This window comes from Corticium candelabrum, chromosome 5 (assembly GCF_963422355.1).
Source record: "Corticium candelabrum chromosome 5, ooCorCand1.1, whole genome shotgun sequence".
Taxonomy (NCBI): domain Eukaryota; kingdom Metazoa; phylum Porifera; class Homoscleromorpha; order Homosclerophorida; family Plakinidae; genus Corticium; species Corticium candelabrum.
This window is the reverse complement of record NC_085089.1, coordinates 5,113,667-5,137,344: the sequence shown is the minus strand read 5'-3', so window position 1 is coordinate 5,137,344 and position 23,678 is coordinate 5,113,667. Positions and strand designations below refer to the sequence as shown.

The 23,678-nt window shown below is 41.5% G+C and overlaps 3 protein-coding genes and 1 long non-coding RNA gene across 4 annotated transcripts; 3 read left to right on the top strand and 1 right to left on the bottom strand.

The window, feature by feature from the left end:
* Window positions 1–39: 39 nt before the first annotated feature.
* Window positions 40–8,166, bottom strand: LOC134180494 (G patch domain-containing protein 11-like). Its single transcript, XM_062647660.1, has 2 exons — window positions 7,896–8,166; window positions 40–54 (listed from the first exon to the last, which is right to left on the bottom strand). The coding sequence occupies exons 1-2, from the start codon at window positions 8,161–8,163 to the stop codon at window positions 50–52; spliced, it is 273 nt and encodes a 90-aa protein (XP_062503644.1). The 5' UTR covers window positions 8,164–8,166; the 3' UTR covers window positions 40–49.
* A 4,913-nt stretch (window positions 8,167–13,079) lies between these two features.
* LOC134179593 (serine/threonine-protein phosphatase 6 regulatory ankyrin repeat subunit B-like) lies at window positions 13,080–14,490 on the top strand. Its single transcript, XM_062646528.1, has 5 exons — window positions 13,080–13,355; window positions 13,431–13,535; window positions 13,721–13,841; window positions 14,175–14,293; window positions 14,356–14,490. Exons 1-5 carry the CDS (start codon window positions 13,080–13,082, stop codon window positions 14,488–14,490), a joined length of 756 nt encoding a protein of 251 aa, XP_062502512.1.
* A 1,658-nt stretch (window positions 14,491–16,148) lies between these two features.
* On the top strand, window positions 16,149–19,995 carry LOC134179592 (transient receptor potential cation channel subfamily A member 1-like). Its single transcript, XM_062646527.1, has 10 exons — window positions 16,149–16,296; window positions 16,384–16,466; window positions 16,523–16,681; window positions 16,743–16,857; window positions 17,010–17,176; window positions 19,156–19,297; window positions 19,365–19,421; window positions 19,481–19,576; window positions 19,638–19,834; window positions 19,890–19,995. The coding sequence occupies exons 1-10, from the start codon at window positions 16,180–16,182 to the stop codon at window positions 19,993–19,995; spliced, it is 1,239 nt and encodes a 412-aa protein (XP_062502511.1). The 5' UTR covers window positions 16,149–16,179.
* Window positions 19,996–21,073: 1,078 nt separating this feature from the next.
* On the top strand, window positions 21,074–22,750 carry LOC134180538 (uncharacterized). The gene is made up of 4 exons (XR_009970017.1): window positions 21,074–21,211; window positions 21,486–21,723; window positions 22,189–22,295; window positions 22,452–22,750. It is a non-coding gene; the product is annotated as an uncharacterized LOC134180538 (long non-coding RNA).
* Window positions 22,751–23,678: the final 928 nt, after the last annotated feature.

The following is a 23,678-nucleotide window of genomic DNA, read 5'->3' as shown; positions in this document are numbered from 1 at the left end:
GAACACGCTGCCAAGAACACGTTGCCAAATGCGTAGGCAATTGAAGAAGCTAGTCTATATAGAAAGCGCCAATTAAAGAACAAAAAGGTGTGAAAATCTTAGGGCCTGGACCAAAGGTGGGGATGGCACTTTACTCGAGGCCTGGGGTATTAATCACGTCAGTACGGTATATATATATATATATATATATATATATATATATATATATATATATATTTACAGTAACAGTAAGTAACATAAGTAAAATCTAAACTAGCTACTACACATAGACTAGCCAGTCAACCATTCACACTATATAACACCTCCCAACATTACATGTCAAGTGAGATGAAACTGTCACAATCTACAAGAAAATTGAGGATGCCAATAGTCTACAGATTGACTAATACTAGTATTGTTATAAAATGTCAGTTTCCTGGCAATTGTCTTCAAGATCTTAAGACTGTGAGCTGACCACAAACCCAAAGACTCCAAAACAAGAAGATGGAAAACACCACCGCTAGCTGACACTAACGAGTTGTGCCGAATGCCTTTTTCGACTCCCCAGCATCTGCTGTAATTCCTGCACAAGCCGCTGCTTGCACAATATAGCTAGGTTGTACAGAATTTCATACTGTTATGTCAAAATATGTTGGTAGACCTTGTTCAAAATCTGCATGAAACACATCACCAGGCCTTAAAATATTGATGCTACTACAATGCTGTTCCCGATGGCAATTAAGATAGTCAGCTGATAAAACATGAAACAAATCTCATATAAAGAATCTTGGCATTTATTCACAGTTTTGAGTTGCCACATCCTAGCAGATGGTCACCGTAATTATCCAAGACGTGACCACATGTGCAACGCTGCAGTGGAGAGGTTGGAAACAGAGGAATTCCTAACCACAAACGTAGTAGAAGAAGAAGAAGAAGAAGAAGAAGAAGAAGAAGAAGAAGAAGAAGAAGAAGAAGAAGAAGAAGAGGAAGAAGAGAAAGAAGAAGAAGAAGAAGAAGAAGAAGAAGAAGAAGAAGAAGAAGAAGAAGAAAAGAAGATTAAGAAGACGGTTATATTTATCCAGAAATGCCACTTCAAACTTGAGGCCAATCTTCCAGGGGTCCTGCAGCAGCTACCTAAGTAGGCTGCCTTCTTCCCCAGCATTTCTGCTGGTACTCATTTATACTGTGTTGCAACAAACTCTCTTGGAGGCATAACAAGGCCAAGTGAAGGATTTGGTAGTGCCCGTAGCCACGCTCCAGAGTGTTGAGCAGAATAGTGTTGGAAGGCAACACTATCTTTGAATGATGACCATAGTGCAGAATCAAGTAATTGATGTCGAGTAAACAAGCTGTCAAAGTTACTGTTATGATCTGATAACAGGATACAAAAATTGTCTTGAGCAGTAGCCTCACCAGGAAAAGATCAGCCTGTCTGGGCAAGACTGTTGTTATCTAGTGGAGATGTATACTGCAATAGTTGTGCTGACAATGATCAGACTGCATTGCAACTTCCAATAAATGCAGCAGTCACAGTCCTGCTAGCTTCCCTGTAGGCCTAGCCTTCCCAGAACAATGGGGAGTGTAGCTTGTTTCCACACTGGCTCAGGAACTGAAGTTCTTAAGATAGTCTCCAAGCAATGCCGCACTCCTGAGTCAAACCAACGAAAAAGAGGGGGTCATATCCAGTGCAGTCATTCTAAGTGATTTTGCTTGCAAAGTGAAATGCAAGATCGTAACAGATGTAATTCAACTTGAGGATTTTCAAGGTCAGATAGTCGATCTTGACAATCTAAAACCTTATCGATGTGTTTAGAAAGAGAAGCAGTGAAAAAATTATTTAATCCATAAATAGGACAGCCTAGAAATTCATCACCTCCCTTGGTGTGACCAATACCTTGAACTTCCGGTGGGAACCCAGGAAAGGATTGATTTCCAGAAGGCCAAAAGACTTCACACTTTGCACAATTAACAAGAATGCCAAACTGGGTCCTTTCAAACATTTCAAACATATAGATTTCAGAAACAAAGCAATGGTAGTACGAGGACCGACAAATGTTCCATCGTCTAAGTACCATAACTGAAGTCAACTATCAGAATGGGACTTATGTTATCAAGAAGTTCCAGAACAACCAAAGAAAATAACAGAGGTCCCAATGGGACTCCTTGCTGTAATCCTGATACTGATTTCAGATTTGGCTCACCTTCAGAATGGTAGCACCACTGGACCTAACCAAAAAGTTCAGGAAGATTTGAGTAAACTCGTCGAAGAAAACTAGAACGGTGACAATTGTTAAACATCAATGCGTTTGCCATGTCAGTCTTTCGACAACAAAGATTAGAATCATTAGCATGACCAGAAATATATTTTTCAAAGAATAAAACGCAGCCTCCAGACCTCCAGGAATTCCTACTCCAACCTGCCCATAAGGAAGTAGAAGATCGAGCAGTTTTGACTTGATGGCTGAACGCACGACCTGGCTAACAAAGCGGCAAAGTACTTTGCCAACAGCTATAGGTCTGAAACCATCTCCATTTTTCTTGACAAGTGCGATAAGTGGTGTACCAAACAACAAAAGAGAGATTCGAGGATCAATGTGGCCTGATAGACACACAGATACCCAACGAGTTAAATTTACTAGACATTCTCGTGCATCCAGCGCAGTACCCAAGACAGAATCTAACAAGAGTTCTGCTCGCAATACTGAAAATCCTGGAGATGAGGTCTGAGGGAATGTCTTCAGAAACTCCAAAACTGCAGCCGAAGAAGCACAGACAGAGGCAAGAAAGTCGTCTGACCACTCTGAAAGCACATAAGAAGGATGTCAAGCTCATGAGAAGGATGTCTAGTTAAAAGATCATTCAGAGCATCAGAATCATCTGGAGAGGCACCTTGTGAACTCAAACATTGACAGTCTTGCTGAATTGGCAAGAAATAGAGCCTGTTTAATATTCTTTTGAGACAAAGACGTTTGATTGCAGACTTCAGTATAATTTCTAGTATCAGATCTGGCAGCTTTCCACAAGGATAGCAGATCTCTTGCCTGCCACTCATGCAGGCGAGAAAGTAAAATTAAGCTGACGACATACCTATTTTCTTGCCTCCACGAGGGAATGAATGCAGTACAGCTTTGGCAAGAAGAAAAAAAACGAGCATATCCCCATAAATCACCAGAACAAGCAGAATTGAATTCTGTTGACAACACTTTAGCAAGAAGGGGACGAACAGATCGCAGAATGTGACAAATAGTGTGGACATTAAGAGTAGCAACCTCGTCCATCAAACTGCAGATGACAGAAAGCTCCAAATTACTAGAAAAGGAACCATTCATCATGGCCCATATACCACATAATGAACAATCATCCGCAAAAACTGAATCCATAATAGCTTGAGAACAAGTGGAAGAACATTTTTAGTGGAATTGTTATTTCTGACACCACATGATTTGACACCTATGGCTGCACAGCCAAGTTACATAGCCAAAGAGATTCCTTTGGACAAACCATCCTATCTAAGGGTACGGTAGTACCCTGATGTAGGGATTGCCCAGGTTTGTGGGCATGGTCTGATGTTTACGTAAACCACTAGAAGGGCCTAAAACAAACCTAAATCTTTCTAAAATTGCATAATGAGAAGTGTTAGACTTGATCTACGTAAGAGTACTTAAGTTTTTGCAAAGCCAATCTACAAGCAAGAAAAGCGTTCGTTAATGTGGGGCGGGGCTAACTTTTGTTTTTATTTCTGCTTTTCCAGTAAGGATCACTCTAAATTTAGAACATATCAGATCTTGAAATTGGGGATAATGTGTATACTAACCTGACTTAATTTTCTTTAATTAACAAAACAAAGGAGACATATCCAAGAAAAAAAGTAGTTCTGCCATTGCACTTGAGGTATTCACCCCAAATTCCACGATCAAATTTATTTAGAGTACTTCTCACGTCAACACCTACCCGAGTAGCAACGCTTGAAAGTGACATGTATGTCATCATACTGAATGCTGATTGGTTTCTACTATGCAATGGAGAGCAAAGCACTGCTACTAAGCGCATTTTGCAATTAAAAGTTATCAAGATGGCCAGATAACAGCTATGTGCATGCCTTGTCAACTTTATAGCTGGGATCTCCAATCAGTATTACGCATTTCGTGGTTCCCGTGTACACTGCAGAATACTGATGTAATTGTTGGGAGAAAACGATGGCTTGGAGCAGTGGACAACAGCACGACAGCCAGACATTTTTAGTGCGTTCTCGATTACTAAACTAGCTGCACACGAAACCGCGTTCTTTAATCAACGTATACTCATGCATAAGCATGCAAATATAATTTACTTACAATGGACAGACACTCGAAATCTGCTGCAATATTACTGAATAATTTATAACTGCACTTGATTACTCCTGACATGTAGCGTCATTTGGGATAACAGAAGGGCATCCTTAACGTAATCTCCATCACTGACAGTGACTGCACGTATTGCTATAGTTGCCTATAGCTAGAAACTACACAATACCTTTACTTCATGATCAGTTTCTAGATTACAATTTGTTCTACAATTTAGTAATGGTTGGCAAAGGCCATGCAGGAAGAGTATCAGAATGACAGGATTATTTCATTTGTAACGTTTCTCTATAAAGTCTAGTGCTTTGCACTAGAACAAAAACGAGCTAAACTAGAAAAACATTTTCTATAAAAAAAATGAGGAGAGATGTAGGGATCGCATAAAAAACAATAAAAACAAGTTTTAAATAGTGGTGAAGTCATCTAGTTTTCCAACCCACACTCTCTACATTTATTTCCACTGGGTTGGAAAGACAAATGACGTCACTACTATTATGTAAACTTGTTTCTATTGTTTTTATGCAATCCCTACATCTCTTAACTTTTAATTATATATATATATATATATATAAAGGAAAGTGGTCCCATGGGTGCAGCCATTTTAAATTTTTGCTTCGTAACTGCTCGCAAACCGCTGTTCTTTTCCACTCCTGCTTTAGCACATGACCTCTCCTACTTTCATAAAGCAACTGGTGCTTTTACACGGTGGCTGGTGCCCTGTACTTTGCTTTGTGCTGGTTTTTCAAGAAATCATGACGTCACAAAAAGTTTGTTCCCGATGCACTTGCAAACCTCTGCACTCCGCTTCTCCTTTAGCTTTTGGAATAGCAAATGGTGTCGTTTTCGATAGTCTGTGTCCTATACTTATGCATTGCTGGCATTTGTGTACTTCTTAATGTCATCATATGGCTACTCATTGTTATGTCACCTATTCATAATTGTGACGTCGTACATTTATTGTGGCATCACAAACGCTCTCGTCATTACAGCAAACCCGCCTGTACACTGTCAAAATGCCTCCCCAAAAGTGCTCTCTGTCTGCTATTTTGTCAAAGGCAAAGCGACAAAAGTTATCACTGCAACAGAAAAAGATGACGAAGCTACTACAAAAACTTCTTTCCAATCAATGAAAGAGTTAATGATGAGCACCGTTGCCTTTCTCAACACACGCCTAGGACGTGCATCAATAATCACATACTATTAAAATATTCCTAGGCTTTCTAACCAAGTTGTTATTTTGGAACTGTGTCTATGCAGGCAATGCATACCGTCATCAAAACCATAGTTATAGCAATACCACAACGGTCCTTTGGCGTACAGGTTCCCCTCTATCTTGCATGTCGCCGTCATTTACTAAACGTTTCTATTAGATATCTTACACTGAAGCCTACTCCTAACAACATTGGCAAAAATGAACCTCAAGTGCAACCATTGCGAAGCACTGACATGGAAGAAGGAACCACCAGGCATCTGCTGTAATGGCAAAAAAGTATTGTTACCTGCCATACCCAAACCTCCTACTCCATTGGTCAATCTACTTCTGGGACAACCGGTCAAGCACAGCATTTCCTCTCAAACATGTGAGCATATAACTCGGCTTTTCAGATGATGTCCTTTGGATGCGATGAAATTTAAAGCTCACACTGGTTGGAATCTCTGTTCAAAAGTTCAGGGAAAAAATCTATCATTCTATCAGAAGTCTTGCTCCTCCAGAAAATTCTACTGCTAAATTTGCTCAAATTTACTTTGTCGGTGACGATAAAGTCCAATCTTCTCTACGTCAAACAGTCATGCAAGGCCTACGATTAGACATCGTCAACCAAACTACAACACAAGCTTCATTAGTCCAACTATTATGAACAAAGCCTAAAAATAGCCGTAGACATTTTTGTCACGTCACAGTCAGGAATTTAAGGTCATCACTGATACCGAAAAGCAACCATCTGGCGAGCACGAAAGAAGGTTCAATGCGCCATTATGCAACAAAGTTGGCATTGTAGTGCTTGGTGAAGAACATGGGAAAAGAGACATTGTTTCGCCACACTGATGAAAGCCTGGAAAGAGTCGACAAAACCTATTGCAGTTACGACCCTCTGCAATATCCCCTTCTTTTTCCTCGCAGAGAAGATGGTTACTGTTTTGGATATAAAACAACAAATGGGCAAAATGTGTCTTCAACGAAATTCTATGCTTTTCAACTCATGATTCATCCAAGTCCTGATTTCAACACTCTTCATCGCTTTCGACACCTTATGCAACAATTTGTTGTCGATATGTATGTCAAGGTTAAAACTGAGCGCCTCTGATTTGTCAGATCAAATAAAAAAGAACTGCATGCTGAATCATATGCTGAATTCACTGATGCACTTTTGCAAGGTTGGATTGACTATGTAGATACAGTATGCACATTGTTTTTCTTTCTAGATGATGCAAATCCAGCAAATATTGGTCAAAAAGTCATCCTCCCCAGTTCTTTGTCGGGGGGGGGGGGGGGAGGGGCTCGCTATATTCACAAACGGACCCAGGATGCTATGCCTTATGTCCGTAAGTTTGGTTGGCCTTCTCTTTTTCATAACGATGACATGCAGCGTTGGTCTTCTCTTTTTATAACGATGACCTGCAACCCCTCATGGCCCAAACTCACGAACGAGTTTTTTATGGGCAATTATCTCATCATTGCCCGGACATCGTTGCACGAGTTTTTCACCTTAATTAAGCAAAAAGTGCTTATGGCCAAAATCACGAATTGCCGAATTTTTGCAGATGTGATCGCTTATGTCTGCTCCATTGAATTGCAGAAAAGAGGCTTTCCCCATGCTCACATTCTAATTTGGTCAGCTGCCAAAAACAAACTTCACGGCAATTTAATTGATTTTGTCATTTCTGCTGAAAAGATAACTTTGGATTTAGTCAAATGATTGACAAATAGTGACTAAACCTGTTTCGTTGCAATGATAGCAACACCTTTGAAGTGATGACGTCCAATGGGCACGTTGGAATAGCTGCAACTTTAGATGTGACTTGGTCAGATTTATCAGGTTTATCTATAAAGTATTTATTTTGCAAAGTATCTTGCTGTCTGTCTGTCTATACGTATGTCCACATGTATGTATGTATGTATGTATGTATGTATGTATGTATGTATGTGTATATGTATGTTCAAAAACAGCTTTATCAGGGAGTTTGGGGTGTCTCCGCTTAGATTTAAACCAAATTTTATTATACCCGAAGAGTCTAGACACTGGAATTGTGTTAATTAACTTAATTAATTGGCCCAGTAATAAATATAATATATCTCAACCTCAATAGACATGACAAGAGAGAGGCCCGCTTCGCTTGCTAATTAGAATTAAATTGACGTCACCTTGAGCCAGCTGTCACTATCCAAAGCAACAATTGAGCGGCATACAAAATCTAATTGCATCTAAATAGCATACTCCCTGCTAATAATTACTTAGAACATCTCACTGTAACAAACTAAAATTCTAGACAAGGTAATTCCTCACATATATTTAAATATATATATCAAATATATTAGTATATTTCTTCATTCATTTTTCATTCATTGCACTGTACCGTCTCTTCCAAGTCCGCATCCTTCTAAGTATCCCATTTTCTTTAGCAAGGCAAATCCTTTGTTGCCTTCTCCTATTTCTGTAGACAATCCCTCGTTCCTTCTTTCCTCCTCCTTCGCCCTCAAAGATGGCGATTTTCTAGTTTCGGTGTCACTTTCAATCTTCTTGCGTTGCATGTCATATTTTCTAGCTGTGATGCGACTGAAAACCAATCCCGGTCGTACAGTTTTGGCTAGAAAAGCGTCTGACATGTAATCATCGTCTGCCATCAGTTGCCCGTATGTCTACCTCGGAAACAAGTCGTCTAGAACAGCGCGTGACCAGAGCGTGCACATGACAACAAGTCTGTACATGATACAGTACATACACAAATGGAGACAAGGTTTACCACAGTGATTCACTAGATGTCACTACTATTATGTATACGGAGTTTGAGCGACAGAAGAAGGGTTTGTAAGTAACAGAAGATTCTGATGTCTTGTTGTCCTATGTTTATAGAGATAGCTAGTATGGTGGTTCACTAATTTTTGTGTAAACACACACACACACACACACACACACACACACACACACACACACACACACACACACACACACACACACACACACACACACACACACACACACACACACACACACACACACACACACACACACACACACACACACACACACACACACACACACACACACACACACACACACACACACACACACACACACACACACACACACACACACACACCAGTAGAGTGAGTGGTCGACGCGACCAAGCTCATTTATGGCTCTGCCTGTGTTTCCAAAGACCAAAGCGTGCTGTGAAGAAGCGTCTATACCAACATCGCAAGTGAAGTTGCCACTTCTAGAGAATACAATAGTCTTCCGTTCCTGCATTTTTTCTTGAAGTACTTTCAAACTTTGGTCTTCAAAGATTTCTAAGGAGTTTTTGCAATAACATCTCTACAGAGATCTGTCTGACGCATAGTATTCTCAGTTGGATACATCAATACTAGTATTACAAGATTTCAAATTGGATTCTAGTTTGTCTTGAAAGTGACCTCCTTTTCTATAGAACTTTCCTCTAGCTGACTATAAAACACTGCCTTAGGGATTCTATCATCCTTCATTCGAACAAGCCGTTCGAAGTTGAGCTTGAAGTAGCAATTAACATAAAGTCTCAATTTAGTGTCCAAGTCTCACAGCCATAGAGTAGTGTAGTGATTACAACTGCTTTATAGACTTTGACCTTAGTGGCTGTGGTAATGCCATGTTCGTTCCAAAGGCGTCTAGTGAGATTGCCAAAAGCAGCACCAGCTCTACTCAGACGCATCATCAACAACAATTTTTTGAGACAGAGTACTTCCTAAATAAGAAAACTTGTCAACTGATTTTAGTAGGGTGTCCTACACTTTTACCACAGGAGGTGTGTAAGAAACCCGGGTGTTGGTTGGTACAAGACTTCGAACTTCTTGAGACTTACAGTGAGCCGAAAACGTCATGCAGATTTTGAAAAGCAATCCATAATGAACTGAATATCCTCGATCTATGTTGTACGCGACAAGGGCACAATCATCTGCAAAGAGCAGGTCACGTATGAGAATGTCACTGACATTGGTTTTTGCATTGAATCGACGACGATTGAAAAAAAATGTTCCCGTCAGAGCGCGATTGAAGGTAAACACCTTTATCGCAATTCTTGAAGGCAACGTGTAGCATGGCAGAGAAAAAGATGTTAAATGACAATGGTGCAAGAACGCAACCTTGTTTAACATCATTGGTGACTGCAAACGAGTCAGAAGAAGCTCCACTGTCAATAACGCTAGCTGACATATCGTCGTGAAATGATCTTATAATGTGGACTTATTTGCAGGGACAGCTTATTTTACCGAGTAGTCTCCATAGGAGACTTCTGTCTAGATGATCAAATTCTTGAGTGAGATCTACAAAATCTATATATGTAGAGGTCTCTACGATATTCACGACATTTTTTGAAGTTGTCTGGCAGTAAAGATCATGTCAGAAGTTCCACGACCTGAACGAAAACCACACTGAGTTTCTGGCAAAATATTGTCAGAGACATCATTTTGTTAATCTATTCGAGCCATGATTTTTTCAGCAGTCTATAGATAAAAGTGAAATGCCACGATGATTGGCGCAAACTAAGCGGTCTCCTTACGTTTGTTATCGTAATGTATTATGGGGGGTAGTGTAGTATATTTGGTCTTCTACTCAGTAACTATTCAGACTACAACTCGTTACCTACTCGCGCCAAAACCCAAGGACCCGGAGTATCCGGGTCTACGACAACACGCTATGACATTCCTCCCCCTCTAGATAAAACAATTGTTGTTTAACGAACAATTTTCCCACAAAACTCAACTTAATCTAATCATTCTTCTCAAGCTCTAGTCGCAGGGTGCCTGCCTGATCCGAGAGGACCTCCGCAACGATGTCTCGTTCGCTGGATTCGAATTATCGCCCAGTCCGACTTCATTTCTCTTTTCCAGGTCCTAGTTTGTCCTGAATCTTTGGTGATCTCAATAGAAAAGGTTCGTTTTGCTCAGTCGCTCCTTCTTCGGGTTTTTCGGGAAGAGTATTCTCATGGTCAAGACCGATATCGCTCCTCTTGCTGTCCCTCGTCAACCTCGGCCCTTTCGTGAATTCATCTTCCTCTCTCTCTTCTATGCTGGCTTCTTTGGGGTGTTCGTGTGCTTTTTTCTCATAACTCCATCCGATGTGTACTGGCGCAGTGTGAGATGGTCTATATGCCTTCGTATGATACGACAATCTTCCAGTTCGCACTGGTATAATACTGGTCCCGTCTTTTCTATCACCCGGGCTAGAATCCAGCGGGTTCCCGTTCCAAAGCTCCGAACAAAAGCTCTTGCCCCCGTTGCGTTTCCCGGCTTTTGCATCTAGTATCGTGATTTATTTTTTGAACCTCCTGTTTCTTTCAAACTGTTCTACTATCCTCCTTCCCAAATGTAGCTCTGCTGGCGTTGAGCCTGTGGTGGCGTGCGGCGTATTGCTGTATGCCAACAAAAATGTTTGCAGCTTTTCATTCAAGCTTTTTGTTTCCAGCTTCGTTAGTCCATCCTCGAGGGTTTGTACCTCCCGTTCGGCCTGTCCGTTAGATGGCGGATGCTAAGGTGCTGATTTTGTATGGATTATTCCTTGACTCTCGCGAAACGTGCGAAATTTGCTACTCGTAAAGCACGTGCCGTTGTCCGATACCAACCTTTCAGGAATCCCATGAATTGCAAACGACGTCTTCAGTTTCTCGAGCGTGACGTCTGTGGTAGTCGACTGTGTTGCATATACGTCCAACCACTTCGAAAACGCATCAACAATGACAAGGAACGGTGCCGCAATATCTACGTGAATGCGCGACCATGGTCGTTCCGGCCATAACCACGGGTGTAGCGGAGCCCGATGTGGTGGTGTCTTTGCGTGTTGTTGACATCTTTCACATGCTCGCACAGTTCCTTCTAGATCGTTGTCCATTCCCTCTACCACAGATAACTTCTCGCAACAGCCTTCATCTTGGTCATGCCAGGGTGCCCCTTATGCAGTTCAGCAATGATTTCTGGACGCTCAGCTATAGGAATGATCACTCGATCGCCCCACAACACACAACCCTCTCTGACGGAACGTTTATTGCGTCTTCTCCAGTATGGTAGTGATTTATTATCCACTGCTTTCGGCCACCCATTCCAGGTATGGCGTAGCAGTCTGCTCTTCCATGGGTCTCGTCTTGAGCCTTATGTCTTTGGCTATACAAAGACCTGAACAAATAGAATGGATTATATATAGTGAAATGAACGTGTGCATGAACTGATTCCACTCTCTCCTCCAATATCTGCTATCTAAGTTAGCAGGTGTGAGAATACAACATGCCAAACAACATGGATGGACACAGTAAGCTGACCAGAAAACTAAAACAAGAATTTCGTAAACTACTCTTGAGAGACAAAGTAACCGCAGCTGCTTACAGATGATGCGCTGAATTGCTATGAACCAAATCAGGCTTTGTATAGCAACAGTCTATGTATGCTTGGCGGCTGTACTCGCCATGTCTAGTGTTGTCATACATATATATATATATATATATATATATATATATATATATATATATAGAGAGAGAGAGAGAGAGAGAGAGAGAGAGAGAGAGAGGGAGGGAGGGAGGGAGGGAGGGAGGGAGGGAGGGAGGGAGGGAGGGATGGAGGGAGGGAGAGATTCTGTGACATTTAATAGAGATAGCACTGCCACCTATTATCCGATCATTCTCCAATAACACTGCCACCAAATTGTCCGCGACTGCTTATTCGTCAGGCAACTTATATGTAAGGGTTGTTCCACAATCCGCAACCTGTGGAAGCGCTCGGTAGCAGATGGTGCTGCTACTGGGAAGAAAGACACACACACACACACACACACACACACACACACACACACACACACACACACACACACACACACACACACACACACACACACACACACACACACACACACACACACACACACACACACACACACACACACACACACACACACACACACACACACACACACACACACACACACACACACACACACACACACACACACACACACACACACACACACACACACACACACACACACACACACACACACACACACACACACACACACACACACACACACACACACAAACAGAAAGCCATCCAATATAGCTACAAGATGCCACTAGACTATGTGAACTTTGAAAGTTTCGTTAGAGTCGATCATCAGCTATACATGTATAGGCAATATGCAACACTTAAATTTGTGCACGTGCTCTTGTTCTAGCACATCATCGTCGCCTAGCGATTACCGTTCGACTCGTGTTGTCGCAGACTAGTCACGAGTCTAATCACTCAGCCACACTTTCAGCAAGTGACCTTTGCTTTGCAAGTACTGGAACAGATAGTCAACAATGAGTGACAGGAAGTTTCCGAGTACCTCAAACGCTGCGCAATCTCTCTGTCTAGAAGCAGCTTCTTCGTTTGGTGTTCACATCCCAAACGTAAAAGGACAGTTTCATTGTCGTCTAGACGAAAGTTGCAATCTACACGATTTAGCAGCGGCAGGAAACATTGCAGAACTCACTAGACGTTTGGCGAAAACCACAACGGGTATTTGAATGCGAATTAACGCGATCATGGAGACCGATTTCGTCTACAAACGTTTTCTTCCAGATGAGATCAATGCGGTGGACAACCAGGGTCAAACATTGTTGCATCGTGCAATCGAAAGAGAGCAAGAGGCTGTCGTCCAGCTATTGTCCAACTTGCCCAAGTCGCAAATCGTCTGGAGAGTTCCGTATCCTGGTCACAAAGGGAACCCCAGAGTGGACCTCGATGCTACTATTAAAGACAACTGCAAGAGGACACCACTCTATCTCTCTGTTGCTACAGGAAATACACGTATAGTTGAGGTATTGTTTTGTGAATCTCTTTTACATTATGGAGTAACTTATCTCAGCTGTGTTGTGTTGTACGTGTTAATTAAGTTGGTGACAAAGATGACTTACAACGTGGACGCACCGGGTCCTTTCAATAGAACTCCTCTTCACCTCGCTGTGATAAAATCCATGTCAGAAATTGTGAAATTCCTTGTAAGTCTAAGTTGAACTCTAGTGCATGTCAACAATTAGATATAATTTTTATTTATTTATTTAATATTAATTAGTAGCCGTAGATGTTTTCATTTATTCAATAAATGTTTGATATATTTAATTTTATTATAATAATTGTGTTATGTTTAGTGAAATTGTTTTGATTTTTTGGATTGAATTGACAGGTAAGTCAAGGTGCCAGCCCTCTGAGCAGAGACAAAGAAGGCTCAACGCCCATCGGTGTGGCAGCTAAAATCGGATCTGTAATTATCGTCGACATTCTCTTCAAGAGCAGTCCCGCTGAAGGTGAGAACGCTAAATTATCAAAGAGATATACGTGGAAGGTTTGGTGAGAGGTCAAAATTTGAGGAAATGTGTCGTTTGCCAGTTTTGTTTTGCTGGTAGTTTAGCAATTTACATCTAATTAAATTTAGATTTGTATGAGATATTGGAACCGCAACTTGTTCGCGTATCTCACTACAAAGAGGATCAGTTGTGTTAAACTAAGCAGTAAACAGCATGCATACCGATGATCAGTAAATGCCACTAAAACGCGTAATTGATTTGTACATACTGACTAGCATGATCTGGGCTGTCTAGGCTGCACAAACATGAATATATCTTTTTGTTAATTAACAGAGCTCATTGCAAGCACGTCAGGCACGGATAGCAGCAGTCTACTTCACTTGGCAGCAGAATCGGATAACATCGACACAGTTGTTTACTTACTGAGCAGGCTCGTCGACACTCGCAGCAGGGTGTGTCAAAACTAGAGCAGAATAGAAACTTGAGGTTAATGTTTATCTCGGTGTTTATGTAGGATTTGAATGGGTATACTGCTGCTCACATTGCAAGTCGGCATGGAAATGTTAGAACGTTGCGTCAACTGATCTCTACTGATCGTTGGCTCCGAGACGCTATCAATATTGACGGTTTTACGCTTGTACATGAGTGAGTGCCCAAAATTGACGTCGCAGAACTACGTTAAGCTGAGTAGCTGAGTAGACAGGCACGGACCGACGCATGTAAACACACGCGAGCGCACACGCACGCACGCACACGCACACAAATACAACCACACGTACACACGCGCGCGCTCGCGCGCAAACGCACACACACACACACACACACACACACACACACACACACACACACACACACACACACACATAGTATCTAATTCGCGTTCTTCTTCAGAGCAGCAAGACACAATCAAGTATATGTTCTCAAATATCTTCTAGACGAGGTATGCTATACTCTAGCTAATCCGTTTTGCTTTGAATGGATACCTCAGTACTACAGTAGCAATGTTATTTGGAGGGAAACGGCGTGCACCAGGTAAACTGATAGAAGCAACCCCGGATGTCTCAAAAGCTCTTTTCTAGCAATCTCTGTTAGTAGTAAATTTGTGTACTAGATGAGGTATAACTGTGGATGTCTTGCGTATGCATCTTGTATCTATGAGTCTTCCAGTATATATAGAAGCCTTTTTCCACATCATATACTGTAGTTCTTACGTTTTTGTCACAAAAATTTGTTAGCATTCAGTTGTATGCTGATGTAAACGTATTGTACAGTAGGCCGTACTGTGCTTTATCTAACGTCTTATCGATGAGAGATCAAACTCAAATGCAAACATTCGCGTTTTGAGAAAACAGCACTACGTTTGTTATCCTTGTTCGAACTAGACTCGTGACCAGTCTCGCCGCGCTTTCGTCATTCCCGGATGTTCAATCCTCACCGCAGCGAGGATTGACAATCCGGGGAATGACGAAGGCGGGAAGAGACTAGCTCGAGTCTATGTTCGAACAGCGTGTAAAATATTTTGAAGAAAATGCTTCTTAATCTGTCATTTATTAATTAATTAATCAATGTTTCTGAAGGTTGATACACAAAACCTGTGACGTGCTTGGTGCAACTGCGTACACGTTTGCATTGCAGGGTGCCGATTCTTCATTGCCAAACATCATTGGTGTTACGCCGCTGTTAGTTGCAGCAGCTGCTGGTTCGAGTGGAGCCGTGAAAGTGTTGTTGTCATACGAAGCTGATTTTAAGGCAGTGGACGACGATCATGTGAACGTACTACACCAAGCTGTCAGCCACCCTAAAACGTTATCCGTTTTGGTGGAGGTACAGCACACACCCACACGCGGGCGCACACACACACACACACACACACACACACACCACGCACGCACGCACGCACCACACGCACACACATACACACACACACACACACACACACACAAACACACACACACACACACACACACACACACACACACACACACACACACACACACAAACACACACACACACACACACACCACGCACGCACGCACGCACGCACCACACGCACACACACACACACACACACACACACACACACACACACACACACACAAACACACACACACACACACACACACACACACACACACACACACACACACACACACAAACACACACACACACACACACACACACAAACAAACACACACACACACACACACACACACACACACACAAACAAACACACACACACACACACACACACACACACACACACACACACACACACACACACACGGTATAGCTTGTATGATACAAATAATCACGATTCAATTTCGTTTTTTGGTTTATTATGATTACGATGCCACAGGCGTTAAAAGACAAAGATGGTTTTGAGCAACTGGTCTCGTCTTCCGACAGCAACGGATCGACTGTTCTTCATTACGCAGCAGTACACGGCAGCATTGCGGTATCGATTCGTCATTATTCTGCCATTACAACAGTAGTACGCACATTTGGCAATTAAAGTTGTTTGTGATTTTGCCGCATACTATAGGATCTAAGTTTGCTTGTTCAACATGGAGCGAATTTAGCCGCTGACAATCACAGTGGAGCGACTCCCTTGCATCTTTCTTGCATGTAGGATGAAGGGAAGTCTTGTTTTCAAACTATCTAAATCGCTGTCGTTTGTGTAGGAGAGGAAGTGTTCCAGTAGTCGCGTATCTCATTTCCGTCGCTCCTCGTCTTCTCAACGTCGTCGATGGAAACGGCAGGACGTCTTTGCAGATCGCCAGTTTGTACGGTCACGCGCGAGTGGTCTCGATCCTGATCGAAAGCGGAGCGACGCTACTTCCGTATGCATACGAACGCATGCGCAGTCGTTCTAGATTAACTTAATTAACATTTGCCTTTCAGAGACATCGACGGTCGCACTCCTTTTCATTGTGCAGCTTGGCGTGGGTCCATCGATTGCTTGCAGACTCTGCTGACGGCATTTCCTTCCGATCTGAACTGCGTTGATGTGGAGAAGGTATCAATGCATAAAGTACAGCAGAACCATAGTTTATATTAATATCAGTAATACATTATTGTTACCATGACTACTGTAAATGGAAACAACGGTGATGTCTGTAGCGTGTGTTTTGGGGGGCGAGTTGCTGTAGTGTCGTGCTCTTATTGTAGGCAACAGCCCTAAACTTGGCCGTTGCAGCTGACCATCCAGACGTTGTTGCGTTTTTGTTGGACAACGGTGCCGCCATTAGCTACGACAACAGTGGACAGAATTGTCTCGACGTTGCTATTAATCGAAATGTTCCAAAGTGCGTCGAAGTTATAGTTAACCACGAAAGGTAAGACCTGCATAGTTACAAGTGCATGAAATAGTCTGTTTGAAGTGACTGTATGTTCTAAACTGTATACCCAGAACAAACAATATATTATAATGCAATTAAATATCTTTAGTTGTAGTTTTGTAAAGCGTGGCTGCTCTTAGAGCTATAAGTCGTAGGAATGATGCAACAAATGTTTTAAATTACTTTAAATTAGCACTAAGCCTGATTGAAAATAATAGTTTCTATTAATCAATTATTAATAAATTAATGAATAGAGAATCTATTATTAAACCGTCACCACAATAGAAAAATGCATTTGCAGATGGAAAGAAACCATGAAGCCTCTCGGTCCTGCAACGAAAACAAAAACTCAGCTTCAGCTGATGGTCGAGAAAATGCCGGAAGCGGCACTGGTAGCAGTTCGCTTCCATGCATGCAGTCACACGCATTGCAACAAACGCTTTCTCTAGGTAATCATGGACAAATGTGTTAGGCTCTCTGACGGAGACTTGCAACAAACGGTAGGCAATTGATTAGGTACAAGGTGTACAGCGCGTATATAAAGTGTATACATGTATAATGAAAGTTATTCAATTTAGAAAAGTTTTGATTTTTCGTACATGTCAGGCAACAGGAGTCAATCGAAAGAAGTGTCGGTCATGACATCCGTTCGTCTTCTAGAGGTTTGTAGCACATGCAATTTTGTCAGACTACGGCGGCTAAGAATAATATTTCTATTTTCATCATAGTCTATGATTAAGTTAAAGCGAACGGCGTGTTTGGCTCATCCTCTTTGCGTTGAGTATCTAAACAAAAAATGGTTAGACTCTTGTATTGTTTTACAGAAACAACAATTTTCGCATGTATGATCATTTTTGTGTTTGCCTTTTATTGAACTTTTTACCTAAGCAAGCCGCACTTTGATAGAAACGCATTATAAAACTAATATAACTATAATTACCATTGTTATTAGTGTTTTTCAATAATATGCCTAACATACAGAACATGCAATAAGGAAAAGACGCTTCTATGTAGGCATGTGTGCTTTACTAATCTATAAAATATCAACTGAAAGAAATAATTTAATGATTTGTCAAGATGGTAGATGTTGACTGACCAGACGTTTGACAGCCAACACTCTACAGCAGTCGAGAGAAAATTGCTATTAATATCTTAACTCATTTTTCGCACTTGTTGTTATTGCTATTATTGTATGTATATATGTGTACACACACACACACACACACACACACACACACACACACACACACACACACACACACACACACACACACACACACACACACACACACACACACACACACACACACACACACACACACACAAATACAAACACACATATTAATAACTACAGTGCCAAACCCTGGCTGCTAGTAGTCAACACGGTACAGCCACTTTACACACAAGAAACGACACGTGCGGCTAGCTCAACTGCCAGTGCGCTGCTAATTATTATTAGCATGAAGAGCGTGAGAAAGGGACTGGACACATTGACTAGCACGAGGGATTGTCGACATGCGATAGTTATTCCGAATTCGATATCTCTTGAAAGCATGCAAGGACATCGTCACATCGCCTGGTATGCTAATTATTTAACAACAGCGTTAACAGTAAGGCATGCGCTGCATTCCAATTGGCCAGTCGGCCGGCCATCTACTGAGACTGTAAACTAGGTGCTCATGCGTTAGGGTTAGACTGTGGACGGCCGGATCAACGATCAGCAAATTGGAATGTAGAGTATGCGCTCATTGCTAATCCATGTGTTAATTAGCGTGCCAGTTATCGACAATCTCACGTGCCCCTCAATGTGTCCAACCCCTTGTCACGCTTTTCATGTATTCATCAGGTGCCAGTACGTGTACACCAGCTGTTCCGTAACTTAAGGTAGCAGCCGAGGGTTTAGCACTTTAGTTCTTCTTCATTATTGCTAGTATCAACTGTTTAGTCGTTGTCTTGAATTCTCTATTTGATGTTAGGAAGAAATTTGGAGCGGCCGTCGTGATAGCCAACATTGCCATCTATCTCGTATATTTACTTTTTCTCATGTCGATAATATTTGTATTTCCAGCGTACACACCCCATCCTCTCGAAAATCGAGACAGTCTCGATAGATTGATGGTACGAATGTTCGACTCTAAGTCTACATATATCGAGTATTTTAGTTTGAGGTCTGCTAATTGTGCAGAATGTCATTCAGAAAGCCAAAGAAGACAATCGTACAAGTCTCTCTTCTTACGAAAAAGTAAAGATAACCGTTGCTTATCGATTTTGTGGTGAATACGTGCAACCTTATTGCGACAGATTGTTTTCTGCTTTGGTCACCCTGAGCTGAGGATAACGGTTCTTGTAGCGACGGTACTTTGTCTTTTAAAGGAACTTCTTCCCATGTGGTATACAGTAAGTCCTACTCTTTCAACAGCAAAACGAAACACTTGCGCATTGATTGTCTACAATCTAGGGCGTTGCGTACTTCAAGAGATTGTCAAACGTGTGTGAACTCACAGTGTACGCGTTGACGTTGATCTTTCTGGATCCATACGAGCTACTCTTTCAAAATCTTGACATCCCCAGAAATCCATGTCCGACTCTTGTATGGGAACTAGCAGCAATGGCAACAGTACTAGGATGGATCGTGCTCTTGCTCAACTTTCAGAGGTTTGTCAGTGTGCCACGCATCTGTAGATCTGGTTGATTATATAACTGCAAACAGATTACCTCATATCGGCATCTATATCATGATGATAATATCGATGGTCGCCACGATGCTTAAGGTTTTGAAATGTTTTCAAACTGATAAGGCCACAAGAATAAATTAATTTACAAGTTTGACAAGGGTTGTATGCTCAAAAATCAGTGCGCGCGGTTTGTAGTATTAATATCAGAAACGCAAGCCATGCGTTGTACCCTTTATGTACTTTTAGTACAACCATGCAGCATTTCTTGGATCTAGAGTGTACTAAGCATGCGTAACGCGGTAGAGTTCAAATATGTAACAAGAATTTTTATAACAAAGTTCAAATGCAAACTTTTAGACTTGAATTTTAATCTAATTAATTAAAAACACGCCCGCCTGGTCCTGCCAAAGTTTAGTGCGTGCGCTCCTGTCAAACTACTAGCTTTATTCTTGAGGTCTAAATCTTTTATAGAATCAATATGTTTATGTTTTAGTTCGTCGTTGTTGCGTCGTTGTTCGTTCTTGGTTTTGGGCTTGCTTTCTATATGCTCATGAACAACGAGGTAAGTCAGTACTGCATGCATGCATGCTCTGTTTGTATATATACGTGTGTATGTGTGTGTGTGTGTGTGTGTGTGTGTGTGTGTGTGTGTGTGTGTGTGTGTGTGTGTGTGTTTGTGTGTGTGTGTTGTGTGTGTGTGTGTGTGTGTGTGTGTGTGTGTGTGTGTGTGTGTGTGTGTGTGTGTGTGTGTGTGTGTGTGTGTGTGTGTGTGTGTGTGTGTGTGTGTGTGTAATACAGTGGGTAAATCTCACCGCTCTACATCTACTGCTAAATCTAATTTTTTATATATTTTTTAACTTTCTATTTTAATTTTTATTTTATTTTTTATGTCTAATTTTATTTATCTAATCTATCATTTAATGTTATAGCATTATATATATATATATATATATATATATATATATATATTTACATAGTTACCCAGAGACGTCTCTTTACGCGCTTTCATCCTGTGCAGGTAATGTTCAGCAGTGGAGGTTTGTCTCTCATGCGAGTCGTTCTCATGTCGGTCGGCGATCTAGCCTACGACGACATCCTACCCACATCCGTCACTCGCCATCATTTCAACGTCACGTCGCACTACGCGCTGCTTCGCTCTCAGTATGCAAAGTTTCCGTTTGTTCAGACGCTCCCACGGCCGTTTCCACACGGAGACATCAACGCGTCGGCGGCGGCAGCGCTGTGCGCGTCGTCTCAAGAGGAAGGCGATCCTGTTTCTGTCCTCTCTCCGTCATTGTCATACATCGGATATGTATTAGTCGCCCTCATTATGCCCGTTGTTGTACTCAACACTTTGGTATGCGTGCGTGTGTGTGTGTGCGTGTGTGTGTGCGTGTGTGTTTGTGTGTGTGTGTGTGTGTGTGTGTGTGTGTGTGTGTGTGTGTTTGTGTGTGTGTGTGTGTGTGTGTGTGTGTGTGTGTGTGTGTGTTTGTGTGTTGTGTGTGTGTGTGTGTGTGTGTGTGTGTGTGTGTGTGTGTGTGTGTGTGTGTGTGTGTGTGTGTGTGTGTGTGTGTGTGTGTGTGTGTGTAATATGTACGCATTAATTAAAACATTTTGGTGTGTGACGTAAGATTGGATTGGCTGTTGGAGATATTGCGGCCGTTCGGGCAGACGCAGCTCTCAGGCAAATTCGAATGCAGGTTCTGTCGTTCACTTTTTGCGTTGCGTTTGACTCTGTCGGATATCATTTTATTGAAGGCAAAACTACTGGTTGAGTTGGAGAGTGCGTTGCCTTCTTGGTTCTTACGGCACGTTCAAGTCCAACGCAGCAGTTACACTGTGAGCACGAAAGGGACGCTGAGAAATTGGGTAATGTCTTAGTAATTGAAAACTATATAAAATCAAAGTAAATGTTAACATTTGTCATATTTTATATAAATTATTCATAGTTGTGCTGGTCTTCATGACAGCAGCTTAGTTAATAAAAAGCTAATTAAACTATAGGCCAAGTTTTATGAGTTAACAAATTTTAAGTGCGTACTATTATGTCCTGGAAGCTTGCAATGTGTTGGCAAAATACGAGCACATGCAGTGGATGCTATTTATAGAATAATCGCAAACTAATGAAAATACTTTGAGACAGCGCGAGGAGTGTACATTACTACAACAGTTTCCAATTGCTTGCAGTGAACAAATTGAGTGCATCTAACGTGTTTGGTCAATTTCTAAAATTTCAAAATATCTAAACATGCAGAAACCGTGTTTTCGTAAAACTGTGTGAATATGGGCATTGCATGGCAATGTTATTAATGTTAAAATTTTTATTGTTCGTAGCTTCGTTTTGCACTGAAAGCTGCGGATGAGCCACCAACAGACAAGTCGTCCGCTGCTGCGCTTCAATTAAAGAAAGTCAAACGCAATATCCGCAAAATACATAAATGGTGAACAAAAATGTGTATGTGTCTGTTTGTGTGTGTGTGTGTGTGTGTGTGTGTGTGTGTGTGTGTGTGTGTGTGTGTGTGAGAGAGAGAGAGAGAGTGTGTGTGTGTGTGTGTGGTGCGTAATGCAAGTTATTATGTTAAATTTGTTGTCTGCAGTCTTGGAAACCTAGAAGACAATTTGTGTCGCCAACAAAACCTTTTAAAGTCTTTGGCCGCAAGTATCAGGCATCAACAAAAGCACGGTTTATCTCCTCAGCAGATTTCTTCAAACGTGGAAGAGAAAGGCAAGCGTGCAGGTAGTCTCGTTTTTTCAGCAGATAGCAGATTGGATGACATTGTTGAAACACCATTAGTATCTAAAATTGAAGACGATGCTGTGTGAACACACGTTTGTAAACGTGTTTGGGACATCTAGAAACATAGACATATGTACTCGACAAAACATTTCCGTTGCTTTGACCAGAAAATTGCAAAAATAAGAAGGCTGCGTGCATTTGTGCCGCCTACAGTCTAGTTTGTGGGCAGTTTTGTAAAATGGACAGCGTTACTCGAATTGCCCTGCACCGAGCTTGCACATGACAATTAGATGTATGAATACAAGTAAATGAAAGTAAGCACTCCTAACGTAACTAATTTTTTATTCATTCACGACTTTACAAACTGTTTGGTTTTGGGTTTTCCGAGTACGATAGCACGTGCACAAAGAGCTGCTGCTTTGTTGGTGTAATATATATATATATATATATATATATATATATATATATATATATATATATATATATATATATGCATACCCCATACACAAGGTACTTTTTGAATCTGCATGCAAGCACTCACCTCTAGGATTGTAGGAAGCTCGATAGCAAACAGTTGTCAGTAAACATAAGACTGTATGGAGAACCTAAGGGCTGTGTTTGGACTTTTTCGACTAGAAAACTGCAAATATAAATGAGTGCCACAGATTCAGTTCTTACATGTTGCCTGTCACTGTTGATTTGTCCAGTCGCACAGTATACAAGCCTGGGTGAGCTTTGCATGGCCCTTAATATTGTTAGGTCTAGATTTTTTGAACAATTGGCGAGGTCTTTCTTATATAGCCTATGTGTGCAGTGCCCCATTTTGGAGGCCCTTCCCCAACGACGCCTAAGTGCACTGGTCGATCATTCTAGAAATAAAAGATGTCGATCGAGGATATATCGATTGAGGGTACTGCGAAATAGAAGAGAAGAGTAAACTATCAGTATGTCATATCTGAGATATCAATTTGTCAAATTTATAGGCTTAAGTTACGTCATTATTGTCTTATAGGATATCTATACATAAAGCGATAGCGTTAGCTCAGTGGCCTTAGCATGCAGACATAAATTAACAATATTTATCTAG

What these genes read in the sequence shown, in the direction of transcription:
- LOC134180494 (XM_062647660.1), bottom strand. Translation starts at nt 8,163, where the DNA reads ATGGCAGACGATGATTACATGTCAGACGCTTTTCTAGCCAAAACTGTA.
- LOC134179593 (XM_062646528.1), top strand. Translation starts at nt 13,080, where the DNA reads ATGGAGACCGATTTCGTCTACAAACGTTTTCTTCCAGATGAGATCAAT. An exon ending in GAAATACACGTATAGTTGAG is followed by an intron (nt 13,356 to 13,430) that starts GTATTGTTTTGT and finishes GTGTTAATTAAG; the next exon opens with TTGGTGACAAAGATGACTTA. An exon ending in TCGTCGACACTCGCAGCAGG is followed by an intron (nt 14,294 to 14,355) that starts GTGTGTCAAAAC and finishes GTGTTTATGTAG; the next exon opens with GATTTGAATGGGTATACTGC.
- LOC134179592 (XM_062646527.1), top strand. Translation starts at nt 16,180, where the DNA reads ATGATTACGATGCCACAGGCGTTAAAAGACAAAGATGGTTTTGAGCAA. An exon ending in GTCTCTCTTCTTACGAAAAA is followed by an intron (nt 19,422 to 19,480) that starts GTAAAGATAACC and finishes TTATTGCGACAG; the next exon opens with ATTGTTTTCTGCTTTGGTCA. An exon ending in TTCTTCCCATGTGGTATACA is followed by an intron (nt 19,577 to 19,637) that starts GTAAGTCCTACT and finishes TCTACAATCTAG; the next exon opens with GGCGTTGCGTACTTCAAGAG.